At 47.3% G+C, this 25,845-nt stretch overlaps 1 protein-coding gene across 1 annotated transcript in view; it reads right to left on the reverse strand.

Annotated features, from left to right (window-relative positions):
• Positions 1–22,556, reverse strand: part of ZDHHC8 (zDHHC palmitoyltransferase 8) — a 247,052-nt gene extending 224,496 nt beyond the window's left edge. The window contains exon 1 of the mRNA XM_078667919.1: positions 22,231–22,556. Within this exon, the coding sequence (XP_078524045.1) occupies positions 22,231–22,334 (104 nt within the window). The 5' untranslated portion in view covers positions 22,335–22,556. The remainder of the gene's footprint in view (positions 1–22,230) is intronic.
• Positions 22,557–25,845: the final 3,289 nt, after the last annotated feature.

A 25,845-nucleotide genomic window follows, 5' to 3' on the forward strand; every position in this document is an offset into this window, starting at 1 on the left:
ACCCTGGTTGGCGACTCAGAGAACAATCTGCGGTCGAGGGCAGAGTCAGACTTTAGATACTGAAGCTGGTGGTCAGATGACCTCAGTCTTCAGAAGGAACTTTAGCGTGAAAACGTGGAGGTTAAAACAGTCGGAATGTTTTTAGAAATGGCTAACTGGAAAATCGACATCAATGGATTTAAAAAAAAGAAAAAAACCTCCAGTTCGAATGGGCAGAAATGGCGGTATCTCAAGGCGGGGTTGCTTGGCGGTATCTCAAGGCGGGGGTGCTTGGCGGTATCTCAAGGCGGGGGTGCTTGGCGGTATCTCAAGGCGGGGGTGCTTGGCGGTATCTCAAGGCGGGGGTGCTTGGCGGTATCTCAAGGCGGGGGTGCTTGGCGGTATCTCAAGGCGGGGGTGCTTGGCAGTATCTCAAGGTGGGTGGTGCTTGGCAGTATCTCAAGGCGGGGGTGCTTGGCGGTATCTCAAGGCGGGGTGCTTGGCGGTATCTCAAGGCGGGGTTGCTTGGTGGTATCTCAAGGCAGGGGTGCTTGGCGGTATCTCAAGGCGGGGTTGCTTGGTGGTATCTCAAGGCAGGGGTGCTTGGCGGTATCTCAAGGCGGGGGTGCTTGGCGGTATCTCAAGGCGGGGGTGCTTGGCGGTATCTCAAGGCGGGGGTGCTTGGCGGTATCTCAAGGCGGGGGTGCTTGGCGGTATCTCAAGGGGGGGTGCTTGGCGGTATTTCAAGGGGGGATGCTTGGCGGTATCTCAAGGTGAGGGTGCTTGGCGGTATCTCAAGGGGGGGTGCTTGGCGGTATCTCAAGGGGGGGTTGCTTGACGGTATCTCAAGGGGGGGTGCTTGGCGGTATCTCAAGGGGGGGTTGCTTGGCGGTATCTCAAGGGGGGGTGCTTGGCGGTGTCTCAAGGTGGGGGGGATGTGCCCCGAGCTGCAGCATTTGACACTACCTGGAGTTGCTGACTTCAGCAGGACTGCCAGGTAGGTGGCACGGACATCATTCAGTCCTGGCAGGTAGGTATGGCTTGACGAGTGGAGACTCTGGCTAGATTCCAAGAATCCTTACATGGCACATGTACCCATGAAGCAGGGCCAGCCAATGCGGTTCCAACCTGCTGAGTTTGCAGAACTAGTAGTACTTCTGTTTTGGACAGATTGAGTCTTGATACTCTTAATTCGGATGTCCTTCAGGAAAAGATTCTTTGGAAAGCATGAGGTGGTAAAGAGGCTCTGTGTGTCATACGCATACATATAGAACCGCGACAGTCCGCGTGTGCTATTTCCGCCTTCTAACACTGCACAATTTCTCAATTGCCTATCCCATTACTTCCTGTTTGTATGTTGGGACACGGGTTTCTTTGACTATTGTAGAGCAGTAGGTGTGTTGCATGACTGCTGTTTGCAAGCAGCACCAACACTGCTTACAAAACAAGCATTGATAAAACCTAAAGATCTGGCTTATATTTTGAAGCCGGACTATAACACTAAAAAGCAAAAGACACACAATTGATGGACAATTGATGGACGGAATCAAAGTCAAGAGGTCTGGGTTAAATCCATCATTCTTTTGCTCACCATGCCATCCAAGTTTAGACCTGGCCATATGCAAATTTTGACCCTGTGCCTCATGGGAACAGTTCCGCCCGAACTGCCAAGCTAGGTCCTCTCTGGACCAGAAACAAGCATCCTAGGACCGGTTTTGGGGTTTCACCCCTCTTCAACCAGGATAGCTTTATTCCAGTGGCACAGTGAGCCCAGGACCAACGTCTGGGCATACCTTAGACCCAGATCTCTGCGCTGGGGTGAATGTATGACATTGTTCTGCATTATGTCCATCAATTGTTCTTTTTGCATTTGTCACCCTGAGTGGGACAGGTATGCCCAGACGTGGGTCCCGTGCTCTCCATGCCACAGGAGTCAAACTAGCCTGGCTGATGAGGGCTGAAAGTCCGAAACCGGTCCTAGGATGCTTGATTCCAGTCCAGGGAGGACCTGGCCATTGCAGTTCGGGCTAAACTGTTCCCATTGAGCGCAGTGTCAAGACTGATTTGCATATGCCTGGGTCCAAACTGGAATGGCGAGCAAAAAAACATGGATTTAGGCCCAGATCTCTGTACTGGGGTGAATGTATGACATTGTTCTGCATTCTGTCGATCAATTGTTCTTTTTGCATAAAATACTTAAAAGCCTGCTGCAGTAAAAAAAAAAATTATTATATATATATATATATATATATATATATATATGTATATATATATATATATATATACTTTCTCCCTAAATCTATGAGCTAAATAATTTCTTTGGTAATGAGTCACAGTGCTTTTGAGATGCAAAATAGTCCCTCATACACTGCAATACAACCACTTCATAAGAGGTGGAAGAATGCACCAAACAGGCAATAGCTTCAGATGAGAGGAAATACTCCTGTAGGTGCAGCCAAAGCCCCTTCTTTGTATATTTTACATAACTGGTAACAACAGGTACCAAACAGCTCTGCGGTATGGCCAAACCTAGACATCATTTTCTGCCTGTATGTTGTAATAGAGCATGTTTCCGTGTCTCGCGTGGCTCCTTGCTTGTTGGAAGTCGACTATGTTCATCTGATTCTACAGCCTCGCATGTTTTTCACCCCGTCAACATCTTACAGTGCAATCAATGTTTATTAAAATACTTCCAGTCTGTGTCCTGCACAGCTCCTGTTTTCATCTTGCGCTCCCGGATGATTGCGTGTTGCAGTTCCACCTGATTATATGTGCACTACCTGACGTTTGCATTTTGTGTGCTATAACCTTGTTGTATATTGCATACCTAATTGTTTGCATCTCCCACTGCCAGCTGATTACACATTGCAGCATAGGCTGTTTGCATGTTTCACTGCCAGTCGTTTGCATGCCAGAGTTCTGCCTGTTGCACAATATCTGCCTGCTTGCTGCACTACGTGTTTGAATGCTACACTTTACTCTGTTTGCACCCAGAACATTTGCCCCTTGCACTACCGACTCTTTGCACGCTGCATAGTGCCGGTTTGGGTGTTGCCCTACCATCAGTTTGCATGTTGCACAGTGCTTAGTGTAGGTGTTGCTCTACCACCAGTTTGCACACTGCATAGTGGCTTTTGGGGTTTGCTCTACCGCTAGTTTGCACGTTGCACAGTGCTTGTTCAGGTGTTACTCTACCATCAGTTTGCAAGTTACACAGTGCCTGTTTGGGTGTTGCTCTATCACCAGTTTGCACAGTGCCGGTTTGGGTATTGCTCTACCACCAGTTTGCACACTGCCTGTTTGGATATTGCTCTACCACCAGTTTGCAAGGTGCCCGTTTGGATATTGCTCTATCACCAATTAGCAAGGTGCCTGTTTGGGTGTTGCTCTACCACCCGTTAGCACAGTGCCTGTTTAGGTGTTGCTCTACCACCAGTTTGCAAGGTGCCTGTTTGGGTGTTGCTATACCGCCCGTTTGCACAGGGCCTGTTATGGTATTGCTCTGCCACCAGTTTGAACAGTGCCTGTTTGGGTATTGCTCTACCACCAGTTTGCAAGGTGCCTGTTTAGATATTGCTCTACCACCTGTTTGCAAGGTGCCTGTTAGGGTGTTGCTCTACCACTCGTTTGCACAGTGCCTGTTTGGGTGTTGGTCTACCACCCGTTTGCACAGTGCCTGTTTGGGTATTGCTCTACCACCAGTTTGCAAGGTGCCTGTTTGGGTGTTGCTGTACCACCCGTTTGTACAGTGCCTGTTTGGGGGTTGCTCTACCACCAATCTGCAAGGTGCCTGTTTGGGTGTAGCTCTACCGTCCGTTTGCACAGTGCCTGTTTGGGTGCTGCTCTACCACCCGTTTGCATAGTGCCTGTTTAGGTGTTGCTCTACCACCAGTTTGCAAGGTGCCTGTTGGGGGGTTGCTCTACCACCAGTTTGCAAGGTGCCCGTTTGGGTGTTGCTCTACCGTCCGTTTGCACAGTGCCTGTTTGGGTGCTGCTCTACCACCCGTTTGCATAGTGCCTGTTTGGGGGCTGCTCAACCACCCGTTTGCCCGTCAGAAGGAGGTCTCTTGCCTGGAAAGTAGTTCATGGGGCTTTCAGTCGTGGAAAAGATGACGTGATTTATCGCTGTCAGGGAGCCAGATTGGATAAATAAAAGCCTTAACAAGATTTGAGGTGATTACAGCACTAGGAGAGCCTCTTATCCTTGTGGGCTTGTGGATTACCGAGCATGTCTGTCTGCAGCAAGAGGTCTGGGCCGAACCACGGAAACAAAGCAGGGCGTACAGCGGCACGGCGCAGCCCCCCTACCGGAGGCTAATCCGCTCAATGCCACCCGCGCATGCGCGCTGAGAACAAGCCTCCCCCTACCCCCCCCCCCCCCAAGCTTCACCAACCCCACATTGAGGTCCCACCCATACACCTCTTTCCAGAACAGCGGAGGGCATTATGAAAAATAAGAACAGCCACAGCTTTGTATGAAAAGAAAAACAAATGAACACTAGTGCAGGAGTTAAACCCACGCGGCCTTCACAAGAGGTGCACGAGTGGCATGAATACATTTTCTATCATATGACAAGGCGGTGTTACAGAAGTATAGCGTGGAGAAAGGATGCACAGCAGGCTGACATTCTCCTTCATTAGGGGATACGGACCCCGTGCACACTCGTGCAAGCATGGTGCACACTCGTGCAAGCATGGTGCACACTCGTGCAAGCATGGTGCACACTCGTCATGGTGCACACTCGTGCAAGCATGGTGCACACTCGTGCAAGCATGGTGCACACTCGTCATGGTGCACACTCGTGCAAGCATGGTGCACACTCGTGCAACCATAGTGCACACTCGTCATGGTGCACACTCGTGCAAGCATGGTGCACACTCGTGCAAGCATGGTGCAGGGGCACTGATTCTTTTCTATGTAAACAGGGATTGGCCGCCTCTCAGGCACCAGTGAAGAAGGATGCCAATAGGAAATTAGCATAAGTCAGGGGGTGGGGGCAGCATAGAGGGAGAGAAGCTGATGTATGCTTCCTCCTATCGCATAACCATCTAAAAAAATAATCAAGCAAGCATTAACAAAACCAATAGGTCTGGGTTGAACATGAAATACGCGCAGCATTAAGCACGTTAAGAAACTAAAGGCAGTATGTAGTGAAGCCTCCCTTTCTTTCAATACAGTTCTGCTTCCGTTTCGATGTAAAGGGCGGATGGCAGCGAAACATAGGAATACAAGAAAACTGATATGAAGGCTGTATTATCACCTGACTTTCTCTGAACATGAGAACCAAAAGCAACAAAGTAAACACAGACTGACTTTCATTTCTAGGAAAGGAAAAAAATATGGAATCTCGTGAGTGGAAGCGGGGGTACCCACGGATGAGACGTTTTTTGTTACTTACTGAATATAATAATAATAATACTGGAGCTTGTATAGCGCGACAGCTACCTCAAACAGAGGTGTGCCGGCGATGTAGCAGCAGGCATTGCGCGCAAAGGGGTTACAGCACTAAAAAAACAAAAACCCGTCCTAATCCGCCCTAAAGAGCCACGTCTTCAAGGCCTTTCTTAAGCATGTCTCCGATTTTCAACAAAAGTCCCGTGCGCACGTCAATTTGAGTATATGAACATGTCCTTCACCCCTTCGATTCCCCCGCTGTGCTGGGGACGGGGGAGGGGGGCGCGTACAGCGCCCCCATGCTCATGACAGGTCAGCTCGTCATGAGCTACGGCGCTCCGGTGCTCATGACGAGCTGAGCTCGTCATGACCGCGCCTGTTCCAATGGAACATTCAGCACAGCAGGGGAATCAGCCCAGCGTGCGAGCGTTCCATCTAACGGGCGCGGTCTCGTCATGAGCACCGGAGCGCCATGACTCATGACGAGCTGACCTCGTCATGAGCGCTCAAGAGGTAAATAGTAAACATCAAAATTACACAGAATGAAACAAGGTAGACACATTTGAATGGTTTCTACTGTCTCTTGTGTCTCTCTACTACAGAGAAACAAGACACTACCGGGCTTTGGTTTTCGGCGCTACTACTCAGAAATCCCTGAAGACAGTTGTACCCGCCCGTCCTCCACTGATTTTCAGTAAGATTGATTTCCTCAAGATATTTTCACTGTTACCCATTCATGTCGGATTGGAATTAACACTGGCTACGCGAACCTTCTAACTTTGGCAGTTGACAGCCCTGAAGAGTCTCGGGTCCAGTGCTCGCTTGACGAAACACGTGTCGGCTGGTTGTTTTCCTTGATGTCACCCTTCCTGAAAGGAAGGCTCAAATAATTTAATTTGAAAGAAACCATTCAAATGTGTCTACCTTGTTTCATTCGATGTGATTTTTTTGTTTACTATTAAGGACATGTTCATATACTCAAATTAACGTGTGCACGGGACTTTTGTTGTATTCACCAGCAGGGCTGATGCCCCTGAATCCAGCGACCATCTTACTGACTCTGCCACTTCTAGACGAGCGGTCTCCGTGCTGAAACCCGTCCGGAATCCGGATTGTGTATCATGCAGAGAGCCATTGCTCTCGATGAAGTTAGTCAGTTGGTGCTGGACCAGCTTCTCCAACATTTTACCGGGAGCGGGGAGCAGTGAGATTGGCCTAAGACTGTTGAGATCACCTGGGTCACCATTTGGTTTTTTTCTCAAAGGGAGAAGCGTTGCATGTTTCCAAATATCTGGAAAGATGCCCGTGTCAAGAGAGGAGTTCCGTATATGAAGTAGTCCACCCGTCAGGGAGGTGGACAGCATTTTCCAGAGTTTAGGAGGGCATGGATCATCTGGGGCACCTGATCAACATTTTTGAATTTCTGCTAAAGCATCTTGAGGCGAGATAGGTGTGAAATTAGTAAACGGAGGCACCTCCACCACTCCCAAAGGTGTATCTAATTTCTCTGTTGTCTTTGATGTCGCAAGGGAGTCATAGACCTTTAAAAGTTTATTAGCAAAGTAACTAGCAATATTTTTGCACAAAGCTGAAGACGTATCACTTCAGTCTTCAGCTTTGTGCGAAAATATTGCTAGTTATATATAAAAAAACATCCACTCCGGTGGCTCTGTTAATCAGTAGATTTTATTTGCATTCTTTCATCGAAATGGCATAACGCGTTTCGGCAGTCACAGCTGCCTTACTCACATGTTTGCAACAAAAAAAAGAAAACAATTTGTCATGACGTATACTTGTACATACGTCACCATGCAAGCGTAAACCTACAGACTGGTGTGGGCACTTTTTTCTATAATTTTCCAAAGCAAGATGGCAGAGGCTAATCGGTTAATTGTTTTAAAAAAATAAAAAAATTAAAACTTTCCCGCATAAAAACTGTTTTTTTTTTTTTTTTTTTTTTTTTTTAAACAGAGCGTCCCGGCAGCAAATTGCAGCTGCCGGGCCCTCCATAAAATAATGATTTTTCTTATTTATGACTGAGGAATTTGACCAGTAGGGTGCAATGAAAGAGCAGGTGAGAGGGAAGCGACAGAGAGCAGGCTGCAACAGCAAGCTGGGTCAGCAACAGATGGAGGGGTGAATGGAGCAACACAAATGAACTATTGAAATACAAGGCAGCACATGGTACTGGTGTCTCTAGATGGGGGGGGCAGATGGGACCCATACCACAGCTCTATTTGTCCTGCTGTCCCCCTTCCCCCTCATCTGTTGAATGTGCCACTACGTGACACAGGGAGAAACAAGCATTTACAATGCAATAGGTCTCGCATTAGGAAAGTTTGAGCTATTGGTATTGTAAATTACAATTTTTTTATTTATTGTATTGTATTGTAATTGCATTTATATATTGTTATGTGTTGGTTTTGAAAATAGCGAAATTAATAGCTTTGTCATTTACAATGCCAATAGTTATAACTTTCGCAAATGTGACACCTATAGCATTTGTAATGCAATGTGTTGTATTTACGTGAGTTACATGTATTGATATTACAAATATCAATGTTTTTTTTAATAATTAATACTTATTGTAATTTATAATGGCAATAGCTTAAACTTTTGTAAATAACTGTTGTGAAGATTATGTTCAGTGTATTTTATTGTGCCGAAAATCCAAGAACAGAAGTGAAATATTAACATTTTATTGTGACATTTGAAATAAAGCTTGAAACATTGAGAGAACATATTTGAACCAGTTGTTGTTGATGCTGTGGTGGCGCTGAGTGATGTTGTGGTGGCGACGAGTGGGGGCTAATGTGTGAGGGTGCAGTGTGTGAGGGTGCAGTGTGAGAGGGGGCAGTGTAATGAGTGTGTGAGGGTGCGAGGTGTGTGAGGGTGTGGGTGTGATTGTGCAGTGTGTGTGCCCTAAAGTAGTGTGAGTGAGCAATGTGTGAGGGGGCAGTGTGTGAGGGGGCCGTGTGTGAGGGGTGTGATTGTGCGGTGTGTGTGTGCCCTAAAGTAGTGTGAGTGAGCAATGTGAGTGCGCAATGTGTGAGTGCGTGGTGTGTGAGGGGTCAGTGTGTGAGGGGTCAGTGTGTGAGGGGGCAGTGTGTGAGGGCACAGTGTAATGAGAGAGTGTGAGGTTGCGAGGTGTGTGAGAGTGCGGGGTGTGTGGGTGCAGTGTGTGTGGCCTAAAGTAGTGAGTGCGCAATGTGTGAGGGGGCAGTGTGTGTGAGGGTGCAGTATGTGTGGGCTACATTACTGTGAGTGAGCAATGTGTGAGTGCGCAGTCACCAATACTGTGAAAAGCATATGCACTACCGAGGGTTAAGGAGGAGCGACTGCCGGAATGTGTCTTTGTTAATTAATTAACGTGGGTCGCAAGCTTAGTGCACAAGGTGAAAGTACTCACGATGTACAGTAGCGGTAAGAAAAGCAATTTTTTTTTTCTATAGAATGTAGTTAGCTGCTGCTTTTGTGGGCCACATGATTAATGCACAAAGTGAAAGGTTTCGCGATGTGTGGTACGATACAAAACCAGGCTAGAGTCATGCATGGGGAGTCCCAAGTCGTTGCGCCAGCTGAGCTCGCCTAAACCTAAATCAAAGAAGTAAGTGCTCGTGTGACAGGCATCTCAGCTACTGGAAACAAAAAATGTGCTTTACGATGCACGAGGTCATTTATTTATTTTTATGTATTGAATTACACAGTACAACTTTGAAATAACAATATTAACTGTTCTGCAGACCACAGATTAACCTGCACTGAAGGTACCCGTCAGCTGCCAAGTTTCCTAGGTCCACGCGAGCCTATTTAGGGCAGTCCGGGCGTTTTTCTTACAATCTGGTTCTCAGAGTCGTATTTAACCCAGCATAAAACCAATGCTACAAGTTCTAGAATTCTGATGAAAAATCCCAGGTGTGGCCTGCCTCGCTAATTAACTATAGCACTGTGCACGGCGCCCGCTCCAGGGACATGTGTTTGTTTATTCACATTCGTAGTGTACAGAGCAGAGCGGTACTGGTTTTGTGGGGGCTACAGCTAGAGGGATAGGCAGTAAAGATGAACACGGCTAATTTATTGTTTCGGGGCTTTACATAGCGCTTGAGTGCCTGAGTTGAATCACTTTGAGGCTCTGAAAACATACAGACATGAATAAGTTAAGCCATTCTCGGACCATAGGCCTGACTAGTGAACGTTGTGCATCAAAGGGTAGTGTCCTGGGGGGTGATGCTCTCTGTTCCCTTAAGCCCTCGCAGTGACTTCGGAAACTCCTGGAGAATCGTATATTTACTACAGAGGCGGGAGTCGCACAGGTCAGAAGTTTTGATTAAAGGGGCGTTGTAATCGCAGAACGGCAAAGCTGTTATAGCCAGTTTAATGCCTCGGGACACTGAAAGTCGCCTTGTCTTCTAATGTGCTTCATCAGCCTGCTACAAATTAACAAGGACTAAAAAAGATCAGCCTCGGCCGGTGCGGTCGGGTCCGGTCCCGGGTTACCGTGTCCCCCAACAGCAATAACAACAAGCACACACGTACCTGTTTTTCAGCTTATCGCGCTAAGCCATCATCTGATGCACATGATTAATGTGCTGCCAAAATCCAAGATCTACTGCGTATGTTGTCCTGGAGGCATGCAGCTGGGGGAGGGGGACGACAATGAGGGAAGAAGGGTGACTGTATATTAAATACAAGTCCCGCGGCGACCCGGAAGCTCTTGGCCGGCCGGCCAATCCGGTCGCGGCCGGCCAATCCGGTCGCGGCCGACCGGAAGTCCCGCCTCCCGAGGTCCGCGAGCTGCCGGCGCATGGAGCGCCCTGCCTGTCCGAATCAGCCCGGGTCCCCAGGAGGGGGCCGGGGAGAAGGAGGAGTGTTGCGCCTGTTGCGGGGCTCCTCGGACCTGAGGGAGCCCCGATTGTGAAGAGGAGACGAGATGCTCCGTGAGGCGCGGAGCGCGAGAGGAGCCCGCCGGAAGAGCGCAGTCGGTGAGTGGGGCCCAGGGCTGAAGTGAAGTGCGTGCGTGCCTGTGTGTATGCCTGGGAGGGGTGGGGGAGTGTGTGCGCGCGTGTGTGCGTGTGGGAATGTGTGTGCGCATGCGTGACTGTGTGATTGAGAGAGAATGCGAGGTAGGGGATAGTGTGCCTGTATGTGTGCCTGTATGTGTGTCGTATGCCTGCGTGTGCATGCGCGCGCCTGTGTGTGTGTGTGTGCGTGCATGCAGAGGGGTGGGGGCTGCCTGTGTGTGTGTGTGAGCAAGGGATTTGATTTGCGCATGCGCAGCTACCAGACGCTCGCTCCCGAGGTGAAATCTGACCTCGTCAAAGCGCGCGTCTGGTAGCTGTCCACTCTCCTGAATACGGGCCACATTAGGTCTGTAGCAGACTCTCAATGCTCACGCATTGAGAGTAGTCTGCTCGACCTAAAAAAAAGACACTACACCTTACCACATATAACAATTTGTCCAACTAACGTGCACTACAAAGCAGCATTTTTTTTAATGTATATCTCTATCTACACACACACACACACACACAGTCAGAATGTAAAATTTTATGCAACAACAAAAAATGTTTCTTTGCAGGGGGGAACTCTTTACAATTGATCTCTGTAGGTGGACCCACACGTATTACATTTTTTATTATTCATTGGTGGCTCAATGTGTGCCCTCCTAAATGTCACTTCTAGGAATGCCACTGCGATACGGAGCGCTCGGGGAGGTGGGATTGGGGATCTGACGGAGAGGAAGCTGTACACGAGGAAGAGCTCTTGAAAACATATACACCCTCAATGAGTGCATAAATAAAAAGATAAAGTACTTCCTTAAATGTAAGCAGTGGAGGGCACAAGCCAGCAATTCACAAGGATGGTAAAGAGGTTATGCTCCAGGTGGGAGACAAACACAAGAAGTGAACAGAAGCCATCAAATAAGAAGTGAGCAAATGAGAGAGACAACAACGGCAGCCAATGGTAAGCAGTGGGCGGGCTCTAAGCCCCTTGTACATTTTTAGTATCTTCCAGAAGAGGCTTTCATCAACAAACAGATAAAAGTGGTGTGGCAGGCGGAACCTAAAAATGCACCATTGCCATCTTTGGGGCGTATTAACAAAAAAACAACTTTGAGAAGACACCCCTTTCTTGCACCCTGGTGAGACACCAAATTTCCACTCTACAATTTCGTTTGACACTACATTAAAGTGTGCAGATTGCACGTGAAAATCACCAGGGATGTTGCTGAATACTCAACAACCTACAAATGTTTTTTTTTTCCTCCCACTGTTCTGAATGGCTACCCTCCTGCCCTCTTCGGGATACATTTAAGGGGTCACATCTAATTCTAAACCAATAGCTGTGAGAGTCAACTGCATAGAACTATTTAATGGCCTACCATTGGTGACCACAACTGGCACTTTTAGATACCCTAGCTGAATAAGGATCAGCTCAAATGTTTTCTGGACTGAGACAGTTTAAGGTTTTTCATCATCTTCCCCTACACTGGGGAAGGCAAAGACTGAATTTCACAAGCACACAAGCACAGAAAACGCAAGCACGCAACCTGCAAGCACACAAAACACAAGCGTATGAATAAGTAAATACAAATGCATCAACATTCTTACCTACACATGCATACAAACATACTGGCAAATACATACAAACAGCATATTTACATACAAACAAATATATAGATAAAACACAGCACACACAAATAAGTACAAATATACCAGAATCTGTATAAGACAAAAACACATACAAAACACCTACAAAGCATGCATTAAATATACAGGATATACATGTTTAATGGATTCTCCCATGATTCATAAGATGATTAACAAAAAGTTTCCCTTTTATTTTTATGCTCAAAATATTTTACTTTCTTTTTAGATTATAGCCAACCCTAAAGCTGCCATCTACTGTATCTTTACTACGAACTCGGATCGGGAAGGTAAAAAAACCAACATAAAACTCAGGGGTGGTTTCGGTTGGCCGGTGCAACTTCCCCTCACAAAGCGATTGCGTCATGGTGCCTTTTATTGGCAGGTCATGAGGAAGTTTAACATTAGTTTCCAGTTCTGCAACACAAAGACAAATACAAGGTATCTGACCACATTTTGACACGTACAATCTAACACGTACAAAAATATAAAAAGATATACATGCAAAAACATTGAAATACACCTAAAGAAACATGTAATGACAGATAAATACACACACCAACAAACACAATATAAAAACATACCTGGAACACATGCAAAAACATTGAAATACACCTAAAGAAACATGTAATAACAGATTAATACATATAGCAACATAAACACAAACATAGAAGTCCGAAAAAGCAAAAGCTTACATACAAATATAAAAACAATCACACAAAAAACCCACAATATTCAAATTAATATCTAACTGCTTCCGTGCGTCGGACGGCCCCCGGCCGCCTGACGTCAAGATGGGCGTGTGCAGAGGACAGCCGGGGGCCGTCCGAACCGCGTACTAGTGGAATTCTCCAGCACAGTGGGGAAATTCCGGCCGCAGCAAAGTGGATAAAAGCACAAAAAAACAAAAGCATACAGACAAATGCCTACCAGCGATTACAAAAACAGGTCAACAAAAGATAGACACAAATGTATATTTGTAAGAGTAGAAATTGAGGTCAGGAAATATATTATTCTTTATTCAATCTTTGTAGGAAATTGCATAGGACAATTTCTTTACATATCTGCAAGAAGCTACAAATGCACATAGGAAGTCAGCATGTGCTTCGCGGATTTCCGTTATTTATGCATGTTGTTTCAACAGGGCTAAAATCCCCCCCAATTTAGTTTTTTTTCTTTTACAACCACCACCTATACTTCCACCAACCCACTAGACAACTGCGATCTACGTCTCTCTCATATTCCACACATCCACAGAAGCGTTAGAGGTCGCGCTTACTCGTACATCGCCGCCAAGACCTAGAACGACCTACCCCAACACATCAGGTGCTCTTTTACACTATCCGCCTTCCGCAAGAAGCTGAATACCTGGCTCTTCAAATAACCCTGTGGATCTCCTTCAGATGACCCATACCTACTCTCACTCGACCTACACACCTGCTCAAGCACCTGGATACTCTTGTGGGTGACAAGTGTGCTCAACAAAGCTACGTAACATAATAGGGAGAAGGCACTAAGAGAAAGAGAAGGCTTTTGGATTTAGCAATCGGACACTGTGAAAAATGGTTTCAATTTGGATAATGAGATGCACACCTTTTTACAGATGGTATAAATTGCCTCTTTTCAATGTCAGTTATGACTATGAACAAACACAGAGTAAAGGTATTGATTAGCCGAGATGAGGTACAAACTCCCTACAAGATGACAATTCCTTCTTTGTGCAACTTAAAAAGGAAAAACAAGTTGTAGAAAATGTTTAGACAAAATCTGGATGTATTATATTGTAGCATAAACAATGATAATATTTACTTCAAATTAGGAGTAATTAAAGAACAGCTTTTCTTGTTGGCTTTGTATAGCAGTTTTGGGCTTTGACATTGATTTATGTCTAATCTGGGTTTAAACATACTGACAACAAGGGAAGCCATAGAATTTTGTGTAAGGATTTTTTTTTATAATATCCACTCCAATATATGTATACCAATAAAAAAAAGAATAACTTAACAGTTACTCTTCTTATGTCATAGCATATTAACAATTAGCCATGAAATAGTTTTGTATGACATTATGGGTTCAATAAATATGAACAAGATTAAATATAGCTCCTTAGACAAAGAAAGCTCTAAGGGCAACCAGGGCAGCCATGTAGAGAAATTGACCCAACAGTATGAAATTCTCTAAAGACTTAATATTAAAATTACTTGCAAGCAAAAACATAGGGACTCCATTCCTTTTCTCTTTTGGTATAGGTTGTCTGTCTTGGATACAACCTTCTTTTTTTTTTTAAACCTCTTACACTGATGTTTCAAGTGTGCTCAAATTAAAAGGTTAGCAGCCTTGACAGATAAAAGCAATGATGCCTTATGGCTCAACACAAAAACGATAGAACTTGGAGACTAGACCTAAATTCCCGCTTTACATACAAAAACATTGTTATACATCACAAATTTCTACAAAAAGGTTCTGCAATTTTGAAATATATTCCGTTACCATCCATAAGTGTATCAAACGGAAGGTTTCAGAAGTGCTCATAAAAAAATGGAAACAGCTTGGAGGAAACAATATACATACACACATACAAAATGGATAGAGATTTAACCGAAACATTTGCTGTTTGTGAGCAGTCTCTATTCTTCCTTATTCGTTCTGACATTGTTATAATTTATGCACGTACAGTATGCCATGAGGTAGACAATATTGCATATATTCATTCATGTGAAATAGCCCGATAAATTCACTGTAAGGTCATTTTACTGTAAGGTCACTATTTTGTTTTCCTTGTGTTGACACCAAGATATTTGCAACTATTGTTGTGACTCTCTAGTCATTTGAATATCTCCAAGAAGGCATTCTGCCCCCAGCCCAAAATAGACCACAACAGTGCTGGTGTTCAAGTATTGGAATGAGATGGCACCAACTATAAAGGGATGCAGAGAACAACTGATAACCTTTCATTTCAAATGTTAGGACCCTACACTCCCGGATGAATATTATGCTGAAATGGTAAGCTCAGTCTTTCTTAGTACTTTGAAACTTCATCACTCAATACTTTTTTATTTAAAAACATCTTGTGACTTTCTCTTTCATGGACTCGCTTTAGAAGTGCATTGAAAAGAAGTTACCTCATAAAGCTTTGAACATTATCGTTATGGTAATTCTGAATAAGTGAAAATTAGGTTACTTATTAGAGCATCCCTAATCAAAATTAGAAAAAAAATTCACTTAAAAGCCCTTTAAACATTCAATATGATCTCCATTGATCAAATACCAGAAGATGGAAATCAATTTTGGCTATAACGCAACTGGTTATAAAATAATTAATACACAGCATGAGTACTCATGAGAACCCCTCCTTCACCTAAGGAAACCAAGGTTTCCATACCAAAGATACCCAGAGTTGTTTTTACAATTTGATACACCATAATGCGTTACAGTATGTATAACAATGAACCATTATAAATTGCTTTAAAAATTCTTTGAAGCCAGGTATTAAAACTGGAGATATTAGTTAATAAAATAAAAAAAATGTGAACAATGTGTGTACATAAGAAATTGCCATGGATTGCTTGCTAAATTGTTCGAGTTAATCTTTTAAAGTTCCTTTGGAGAATCAAACACACTCCAACGTACTATATTAATAGACATGTCTTAAAGATGGATTAGATTATTGGTTTGAATATATATTTACATGCAGGCAAAAGACCTTAACTTGTCCTTTGTTGGTGGCATGTTATAAGCATAACTAAGAGGAGAGCCCATCACCCTCAGATCAAAATTGCCGGTCCACGTTTATGGTGCTGCTTCTCTAAAGTATGCAAATTTCTTAAAATAAAAAAGTATATACAGTCTTGTAAGAGTGTTAATATAAACACACTACATTTAAGCGCTTTGAAGTAGCCTCTACGTGCCATAAGTGTCATTGACGCATTCTGCATGAGACGTTGTGACAAGGTTCAGCTTTGTTCACTACTCCATGTACGAAACATGTCTATACGCCAGAGGCACCACAGGAAACACCTCCAATACAAGCTACACTACAACCCAGATCCCATCAACCACACTCCGAAAGAGCACCGTGGAACCAGATGCAGGGCTTCATTGCCTGGTCGTGGGTATGAAGCGTTCCATGGATGCTACAATACAAGACATCGTTCCCAGCTCTGTAGGGTTCTATCGAAGAACCCAATGCAGTGCTTCATAGCCTAGTCATGGGTATGAAGCATTCCAGGGTGCTACAATACATTATTACCTGCTCTGTAGGGTTTAATCGAGGAACCCGATGCAGTGCTTCTTAGCCCGGTCATGGGTATGAAGCGTTCCATGGATGCTACAATACAAGACATCGTTCCCTGCTCTGTAGGGTTCTATCGGGAAACCCAATGCAGTGCTTCATAGCCCGGTCATGCGTATGAAGTGTTAGATGAATGCTACATCGCTCCCTGCTCTGTAAAGTTCTACCACTGGTCCAAAGATGTATCTTATTGGAGCTGTTCAAAGCTATGCTAGACTAAACTACTGCAACGTAGTCCATACCTTCCTGCATAAACAGTTAATGGACAGACAATGGCGAGCGCAGAACCAGGTGTAAAGGTATGCTCCAATATGGAAGAAGTAAGTCCACTCACCACTGGGTCCATCAACATCGAAAGCAGAAGGCATTACATAACCTTGAACATTGGTCCGGCTTACATGCAGAAGTAGTGCCTTCTGATGGCACAACTCCCAGACCAGTCAGAGGACATTCAAACACCACACCCAGGGAAGCAGATTCCTCAGTGTGCAAGGACTCAGACTTTAGAAGACCCTCAGACCATCCACACGGTACAACCAGAGTACTCTTCATAAGCCTTCTGAATCCAAGGACACCGCTTACGCCAAGGGATGCGATGACCGAGAAGCAATGCATGGCCGGACTCTAGGTGCCGGCGACCCACAAAGTACCATACCTCATGGTCAGCAGGATTTACCCCTGAAAACGAACCTTCCCTGCTGAAACCAATGCCGCTGTCTCTAAGTTAATACACAACCCTTCCTATACCTAATACCGTGCAATGCCATCAGAGATACCTACCGCAACAGGCACGCGTTTCTATACCGGAAACTCTCTGAAGTGGTAGAAAAAAACGACATGTAGGGCCACACGCAACACTACAAATAAATAAGCTATGAAACAACAGTGTGCAAACAAATGTTTGAATTCATAAAATTTTTTGAATTCATAAAAAATAAATCAAAAATGATAAATGGCACCATAAAAAAACAAATATATATATATACACACATAAATAAATATACACACACGTAGATATAATAAATACATACAAAGGGCATACAATGGCACAAATATACAATGCAGGCATACATTTAGCTATCAGGTATAAATATATTAAATGGAGATAAAAACTTCTGCCGAGAGTCATTTGCCAAAGCACCACAGTTATTATACCTGTGCAGAGTTAAAACAAAGAAAGCCGGAAGTCTAAGCAGTAATCTGGCCATCTTAAGGTTAATGTACAAGTTATATTTCAGGTTTTTATAAAATGGACAATATTATTCCCCTGCAGTGAAACCCACACCTCTGCAGCACCAGCGAATGTGGGAGCATTTTGGGCCCTTCCTGCAAAAAATGGGAGGGGGGGGTCACCATCTTCACAGTTCAGGAACCCCCTCCCCAACCCCGAAACCTAAAAGTAAACTTGAGGACGAATGGCGCAAGCCTTTTCTAGTCAATTTCACAAGTCTTGCAAAAGCACTACATTGATTTCACAAATCGAGCTGCGGAAGACATCTATTGCGTTCGGTTATTAATTTAAGCGACTTCCTGCTCCAAGGAATAGGCGACTTGGAACGCGTCGTGTGCTGAATATTTGGGAAAGGGTTGGGCGAAATGACACTTCACTCTGCTCTTGCGAAAGACACCCACTCAAGGCACACAGGGCCTACATTCCGAAACCAGCAAACTTAAACCCAGCAGTTCAATCACAGGCACGTGACAAAGTCCTGCAGGGGTGACTGACAGCCAAGAACAATATAGAGCCCACCCCGGCCAAGGGGTCTTTGTTTGACAGCCATTCACAGTGCTTATCTAAAACCACAAACACACCGTTTGGGAAGTCGGTTCCAGAGGGGAACAGAACGGGAGGTGACATTTAAGTATCAAAAAAGAAACTGGTACACAAGCTCAATTAATATTACGTGTGTGTGTATATATCATACGCGTGAAAATATATATTATTATACATTGTCCATTGCTCCTGTATAGTTATAGTTCAGTAAAAAGGCATTATTTTGCCTATAACTTTACTCCCCATGCAGAGATTTGCACCAAATTTGGCCTTCTTTTAGCATACGCCCCTAGACCCCAGGTCGCCAAGGTTCTTGTACTTCCTTGGGTAATAAAACAACCTAAAAAGTGGATTCCTAGATAAGCTCCAATAGGAGATTTCTCTCGCAGCTACAGCGACAGCTGCACAATATATTCATTCCAAACTTGGCATGAAAGTAACTTCACACAAAGTGTGTTTTTGGTGGTTTGGTGTCGATCCAGGCAGTGGTTTGAGATGCAGCATTTGAAGAAGGTGCTGGCGCGCTTCAAGGGTCGACGCTTTTGTAGATCTTACAGCTTAAATGAATTGACCGGGCGCACCTGTCAACGAGCCATCAGGTGGAATAAGAAGGGGGGGGGCAGTTGGGTACACAATTTGTCAGAAGCTTGGAAGGGTCAGTTTTCTATTTATGTATAGTTTTGTGTCTTTCCAACAAGGCAGGGCAGGACAAAGAACATTACTCCATACACAGACACACAGAATTAGCAGAAAAAGCTCAGCAGGTGCAACCGGTCACATATATATGATCTGCTCTTTATACTTGACCCTAACTAGTCTCTAGCCTTACTTCTGACAGGTAAGCAGTATTGCTCCATATACCGATGCATAGCATTAGCAGGAAAAGCTCAGCAGGGCTAACCGGTCACACATATTGTCTGCTCTTCACACACTGTCCTAACTGGTCTCCAGCTCTGCCTCTGACTGGTAAGCAGCATTGCTCTATCATTAGCAGACAAAGCTCAGAGGGTCTAACCGGCACATACATGGCTGCTCCTTTCAATCGACTCTCACTGGTCTCCAGCCTTACCTCTGACAGGTAAGCAGTATTGCTCCATATACCGATGCATAGCATTAGCAGATAAAGCTCAGCAAGTCTAACCGGTCACATATATTGTCTGCTCTTCACACACTGTCCTAACTGGTCTCCAGCTCTGCCTCTGACAGGTAAGCAGCATTGCTCTATCATTAGCAGACAAAGCTCAGAGGGTCTAACCGGCACATACATGGCTGCTCCTTTCAGTCGACTCTCACTGGTCTCCAGCCTTACCTCTGACAGGTAAGCAGTATTGCTCCATATACCGATGCATAGCATTAGCAGATAAAGCTCAGCAAGTCTAACCGGTCACATATATTGTCTGCTCTTCACACACTGTCCTAACTGGTCTCCAGCTCTGCCTCTGACTGGTAAGCAGCATTGCTCTATCATTAGCAGACAAAGCTCAGAGGGTCTAACCGGCACATACATGGCTGCTCCTTTCAATCGACTCTCACTGGTCTCCAGCCTTACCTCCGACAGGTAAGCAGTATTGCTCCATATACCGATGCATAACATTAGCAGATAAAGTTCAGCAGGGCTAACCGGTCCCATATATTGTCTGCTCTTCACACTGTCCTAACTGGTCTCCAGCTCTGCCTCTGACAGGTAAGCAACATCGCTCCATACACAGACACATAGCATTAGCAGATAAAGCTCAGAGGGTCTAACCGGCACATACATGGCTGCTCCTTTCAATCGACTCTCACTGGTCTCCAGCCTTACCTCTGACAGGTAAGCAGTATTGCTCCAAATACCGATGCCTAGAATTAGCAGATAAAGCTCAGCAGGGCTAACCGGTCACGTATCTTGTCTGCTCTGTCTTCACACTGTCCTAACTGGTCTCCAGCTCTGCCTCTGACAGGTAAGCAGCATTGCTCCATACACAGACACACAGAATTAGCAGATAAAGCTCAGAGGGTCTAACGGGCACAGACATGGGCTGGTCCTTACAATCGACTCTAACTGGCCTCCAGCCTTACCTCTGACAGGTAAGCAGTATTGATCCATATACCGATGCATAGCATTAGCAGATAAAGCTCAGCGGGTTCAACCGGTCTCATACATGGCCTTCTCTTTACACTCGACCCTAACTAGTCTCCAGCTTTGCCTCTGACAGGTTAGTTAGTTATTCGCATGGTTCCACATACACACAGATGCCTGCACTGGACGGCAGAGACAGCTGAGCCGCTCCAACCGGTCACATACATTTCTCCCCTTTAAACACAGGCCTTCGATGGGGACACCACATGGCTCCATGTCACCGGGACACCTGGTTTCCACTTCCGGTGCACAGGTATAACCTTGGTTGAGATGAATTGTCCCACCTGCATGGGCACACCAGCACATTATCTGGGTAAAGAAATCTCAGGTATGAAATAGCTGTGGCCAGTAGCTTGGAGTTACGTCAGCCGTGCTGGTGCACGTTTGGTTGGCACCCAGTTACGTCACGGCTACAGACACCCTCATACATGTGGCATCAGAGAGAGGGCACAGCCGGGCTATCCTGTCTCATACCAGGACTGTCTCTGTGTACAGGTCCGAGGCCTTCTCTTGGTTTACCCTCTGTAGCTCGGTGGAATTGTTCCATATGTAGACATAGGTGCACACACTCAAACATGGCGACAACGACAGACAGAGAGGGCTCAATGAGGGCACACAGTCACATAGCAGGGCTCAGTGAGCAATGCTGCCCTATACCCTGCCCTCTCTTTGGGTACACAGACCCACAGACTCATGCGTGGCATCAGAGACAGGCAGGGCTCAGTGTGCCATCCTGTCATATACCCTGCCTGCTCTTTGGGTACACAGACACAGGCACACAGACTCATGGGTGGTATTAGAGAGAGGGGGGGGGCTCAGTGGGCCATGCTGCCATATACCCTGCCCTCTCTTTGGGTACACAGACTCCTAGGTGGCATCAGAAGCAGGGAGGGCTCAGTTACGGCACACAGTCACACACCCTGCCTGTTCTTTGGGTACACAGACACGGGTACACAGACTCATGGGTGGTATTAGAGAGAGGGGTGTCCAGTGTGCCATCCTGTGATATACCCTGCCCTCTCTTTGGGAACACAGACACACAGACTCGTGCCTGGCATCAGAAGCAGGGAGGGCTCAGTGAGGGCATACAGTCACATACCATGCCTGCTCTTTGGGTACACAGACTCATGGGTGGCATCAGAGACAGGAAGGGCTCAGTGGGCCATCCGGTCATATACCCTGCCTGCTCTTTGGGTACACATACATAGGTACACAGACTCCTAGGTGGCATCAGAAGCAGGGAGGGCTCAGTGGGCCATCCTGTCATATACCCTGCCCCCTCTTAGGGTTCACAGACCCACAGACTCATGCGTGGCATCAGAGACAGGCAGGGCTCAGTGGGCCATCCGGTCATATACCCTGCCCTCTCTTCGGGTACACAGACTCATGCCTGGCATTAGAGGCAGGGAGGACTCAGTAAGGGCACACAGTCACATACCCTGCCCTCTCTTTGGGAACACAGACACACAGACCCATAGGTGGCATCAGACAGGGAGGGCCCAGTGGGCCATGCTGCCATATACCTGCCCTCTCTTTGGGTACACAGACACACAGACTCCTAGGTGACATCAAAGACAGGCAGGGCTCAGTAAGGGCACACAGTCACATACCCTGCCCTCTCTTCGGGACACAGACACACAGACCCATAGGTGGCATCAGACAGGGAGGGCCCAGCCGTGTTATCCATTCTGCTCTGGGCACAAACCCTGGGTAACAGAGGTTCTACCCCTTGCAGCATGAGGTTATTGTCCCCCCCCCACACACATCACAGTATGTAGCGGCTAAGTCATAGTGAGTCCAGTTCAGCCTCTAGGCACGGCCCCCCGGGGGCTTGGTGAAAAGGGGGGTCTCAGTCCCTGGCAGCACAATGGTATTGCTCCATATAGACATACACACTCCTATATGTAGCAGACAGTTCTGGTTCCCTCTCTGGGCACAGGCCCGGGGGGGGCGCCCACGCGCCCCCTCCATCCGTGCCAGCCCCCCCCCCCCCCCCACACAGACCCGGGCGAGGCCCCCACTCACGTGAAGACGAAGAAGAGGCTGCTGGTGCCCAGCAGCAGGGCGGCCGCCGTGGACACCGGGATGTACTTGGTTGGTTTAAATCTCTTTGCAGCGCTGCCGGGCATCCTGTTCGGCACACATCACGGTGGGGGGGCCCGGGGGTGGCGGTCCGGGGCCCCCGGGGGCCAGCAGCAGCCGCAGCGCACGGGCAGCAGGCGCCTGCCCCCCGGTACAAGGCGCTGGTGATAACAAGAGAGGGAGGAGGGAGGCGGGAGGGAGGGCGGCGGAGGGACAGCGGGGAGAGGGACGGGAGCGGAGGGAGCAGCTGACCTCCGGCAGGAAATCCCACCCAGCCTGGGCCGGCCCCCTCCGCCGGGGCCGGGGACTTAAGGTGGAGCCGGGAGATGGCGGCCATGCGGGGGGGGGGGGGGCCGCTCTCCTCCCATCCACAGGACCAGAGAGAGGAGCGCACGCGCCCTCCCCCCGTCCATCCTTCAAGCATGCTTTATAGCGCTGTGTCACACTCCCGCAGCGTCCAGGCGCCATAAAAAGAAAATATATTATAATTTAAAGGTCATTAATTAAATTAGAAGATTGGGAAACGGAACCCGCCTTTTCATTATTCGAACCTATGAGTGGATAGACCATCTTGATGCAAAAAGTCATGCAATTTTATTTCATTCTATACTATGTTTTGTGCTCTTAAATTGTTAAATGTTGTGTTCTATTTTACCCGGGGCAAAGCACTACACTACACTCGCGTAGTTTGCGAAGTTTGCGCTACTTCGCACTACGCAAACTGCACATAGCACAGTGCAAACACGCGCAGCGGTAATTTTTTGCTTGCTCCTGGTCCTCCAAGTCAAGTTGGCGAACGCGAGCAAGCAAAATGACATCCCGGTGAGACTTTTTCCTCGTTCGCAAGCAGCAACATCAAGTTGCCGATCGCGAGCGTGGAAATTAAACCTCCGAGCGAGATTCTCAATGCGGGGAGGTCAGGTTTCTCATTGCGAGTGGTCGCCTATGCTCGCGATGAGAAACTACCAGTCCGCGTTGAAAAAGCTGCCACTCGAGTAAAAATCTACTCGAGCGGCAGTAAAAGACAGCTCGCACTGTGCAAGATGCAGTTTTCAATGATTCCACAGCGCGGACAAGCATCCGGCACTGTACAATCATCGCAAACAGGGTACTACGCAGTTCGCGTAGTGCTACGCATAGCTCGCGTAATGCGAAGTGCACTTCGCGTAGCTAAGCGTAGCGCTACTTCGCGAACTACGCCCAGGGTTAGTTCTATTGTCATTCCATACTCACCTGCCTGCACACACCTGGTTTTAGTCACCCACCTGCACACACCTGGATTTAGTCACCTGCCTGCACGCACCTGGTTTTAGTCACCTGCATGCACGCACCTGGTTTTAGTCACCTGCCTGCACGCACCTGGTTTTAGTCACCTGCCTGTACGCACCTGGCTTTAGTCACCTGCCTCCACGCACCTGGTTTTAGTCAACTGCCTGCACACACCTGGCTTTAGTCACCTGCCTTCACACACCTGGCTTTAGTCACCTGCCTGCACACACCTGGATTTAGTCCCCTGACTGCACGCACCTGGCTTTAGTCCCGTGCCTGCACGCACATTGTTTTAGTCACCGTGCGGGCACACACCTGGCTTTCGTCACCTGCCTGCACTCACCTGGTTTTAGTCACCTGCCTTCACACACCTGGTTTTAGTCACCTGCCTGCACGCACCTGGTTTTAGTCACCTGCCTGCACATACCTTGTTTTAGTCCCTGCCTGCACACACCTGGTTTTAGACCCATGACTGCACGCACCTGGCTTTAGTCCCGTGCTTGCACGCACCTTGTTTTAGTCACCCGCCTGCACACACCTGGCTTTCGTCACCTGCCTGCACTCAGCTGGTTTTAGTCACCTGCCTGCACACACCTGGTTTTAGTCACCTGCATGCACACACTTGGTTTTAGTCACCTGCCTGCACGCACCTGGCTTTAGTCACCTGACTGCACACACTTGGTTTTAGTCACCTGCCTTCACACACCTGGTTTTAGTCACCTGCCTTCAAGCACCTGGCTTTAGTCACCCGCCTGCATGCACCTGGATTTAGTCACCCACCTGCACACACCTGGCTTTAGTCATCTGCCTGCACGCACCTGGTTTTAGTCACCTACCTGCACAAACCTGGCTTTAGTCACCTGCCTGCACACACCTGGTTTTAGTCACCTGTCTGCACGCACCTGGTTTTAGTCTCCTGCCTGCACTCACCTGGTTTTAGTCACCCGCCTTCACGCAGCTGGTTTTAGTCACCCGCCTGCATGCACCTGGTTTTAGTCACCTGCATGCACACACCTAGTTTTAGTCACCTGCATGCACACACCTGGTTTTAGTCAACTGCCTGCACACACCTGGTTTTAGTCACCTGCCTGCACACACCTGGTTTTAGTCACCTGCCTTCATGCACCTGGCTTTAATCACCTTCCTGCACACACCTGGTTTTAGTCACCTGCCTTCACGCACCTGGTTTTAGTCACCTGCCTGCACGCAGCTGGTTTTAGTCACCCGCCTGCACGCACCTGGCTTTAGTCACCTGCCTGCACATACCTGGTTTTAGTCACCTGCCTGCACGCACCTGGTTTTAGTCCCTGCCTGCACGCACCTGGTTTTAGTCCCTGCCTGCACACACCTGGTTTTAGTCACCTGCCTGCACTCACCTGGTGTTAGTCACCTGCCTGCACATACCTAGCTTTAGTCACCCGCCTGCACACACCTGGTTATAGTCACCCTCCTGCACACACCTGGCTTTAGTCACCTGCCTGCACGCACCTGGTTTTAGTCCCCTGCCTGCACGCACCTGGCTTTAGTCCCCTGCCAGTACGCACCTTGTTTTAGTCACCTGCCTGCACACACCTGGCTTTAGTCACCTGCCTGCGCACACCTGGCTTTAGTCCCCTGCCTGCACGCACTTTGTTTTAGTCACCTGCCTGCACACACCTGGTTTTAGTAACCTGCCTTCACGCACCTGGCTTTAGTCACCTGCCTGCACAGACCTGTTTTTAGTCCCCTACCTGCACACACCTGGCTTTAGTCCCGTGCCTGCACGCACCTTGTTTTAGTCACCCGCCTGCACACACCTGGCTTTAGTCACCTGCCTGCACTCACTTGGTTTTAGCCACCTGCCTGCACACACCTGGTTTTAGTCATCTGCCTGCACACACCTGGTTTTAGTCACCTGCCTGCACACACCTGGTTTTAGTTACTTGCCTGCACGCACCTTGTTTTAGTCCCTGCCTGCACATATCTGGCTTTAGTCCCCTGCCTGCATGCACCTTGTTTTAGTCACCTGCCTGCACGCACCTGGTTTTAGTCACTTGCCTTCACGCACCTGGCTTTAGTCACCTGCCTGCACACACCTGGTTTTAGTCACCCGCCTGCACACTCCTGGTTTTAGTCAACTGCCTGCACGCATCTGGTTTTTAGTCACCTGCCTGCATGCACCTGGCTTTAGTCACCTGTCTGCACGCACCTGATTTTAATCACCCGCCTGCACACACCTGGTTTTAGTCACCTGCCTTCACACACCTGGTTTTAGTCACCTGCCTTCACGCACCTGGTTTTAGTCACCTG

The sequence above is a fragment of the Lissotriton helveticus genome, chromosome 11 (assembly GCF_964261635.1).
Source record: "Lissotriton helveticus chromosome 11, aLisHel1.1, whole genome shotgun sequence".
NCBI classification, from domain to species: domain Eukaryota; kingdom Metazoa; phylum Chordata; class Amphibia; order Caudata; family Salamandridae; genus Lissotriton; species Lissotriton helveticus.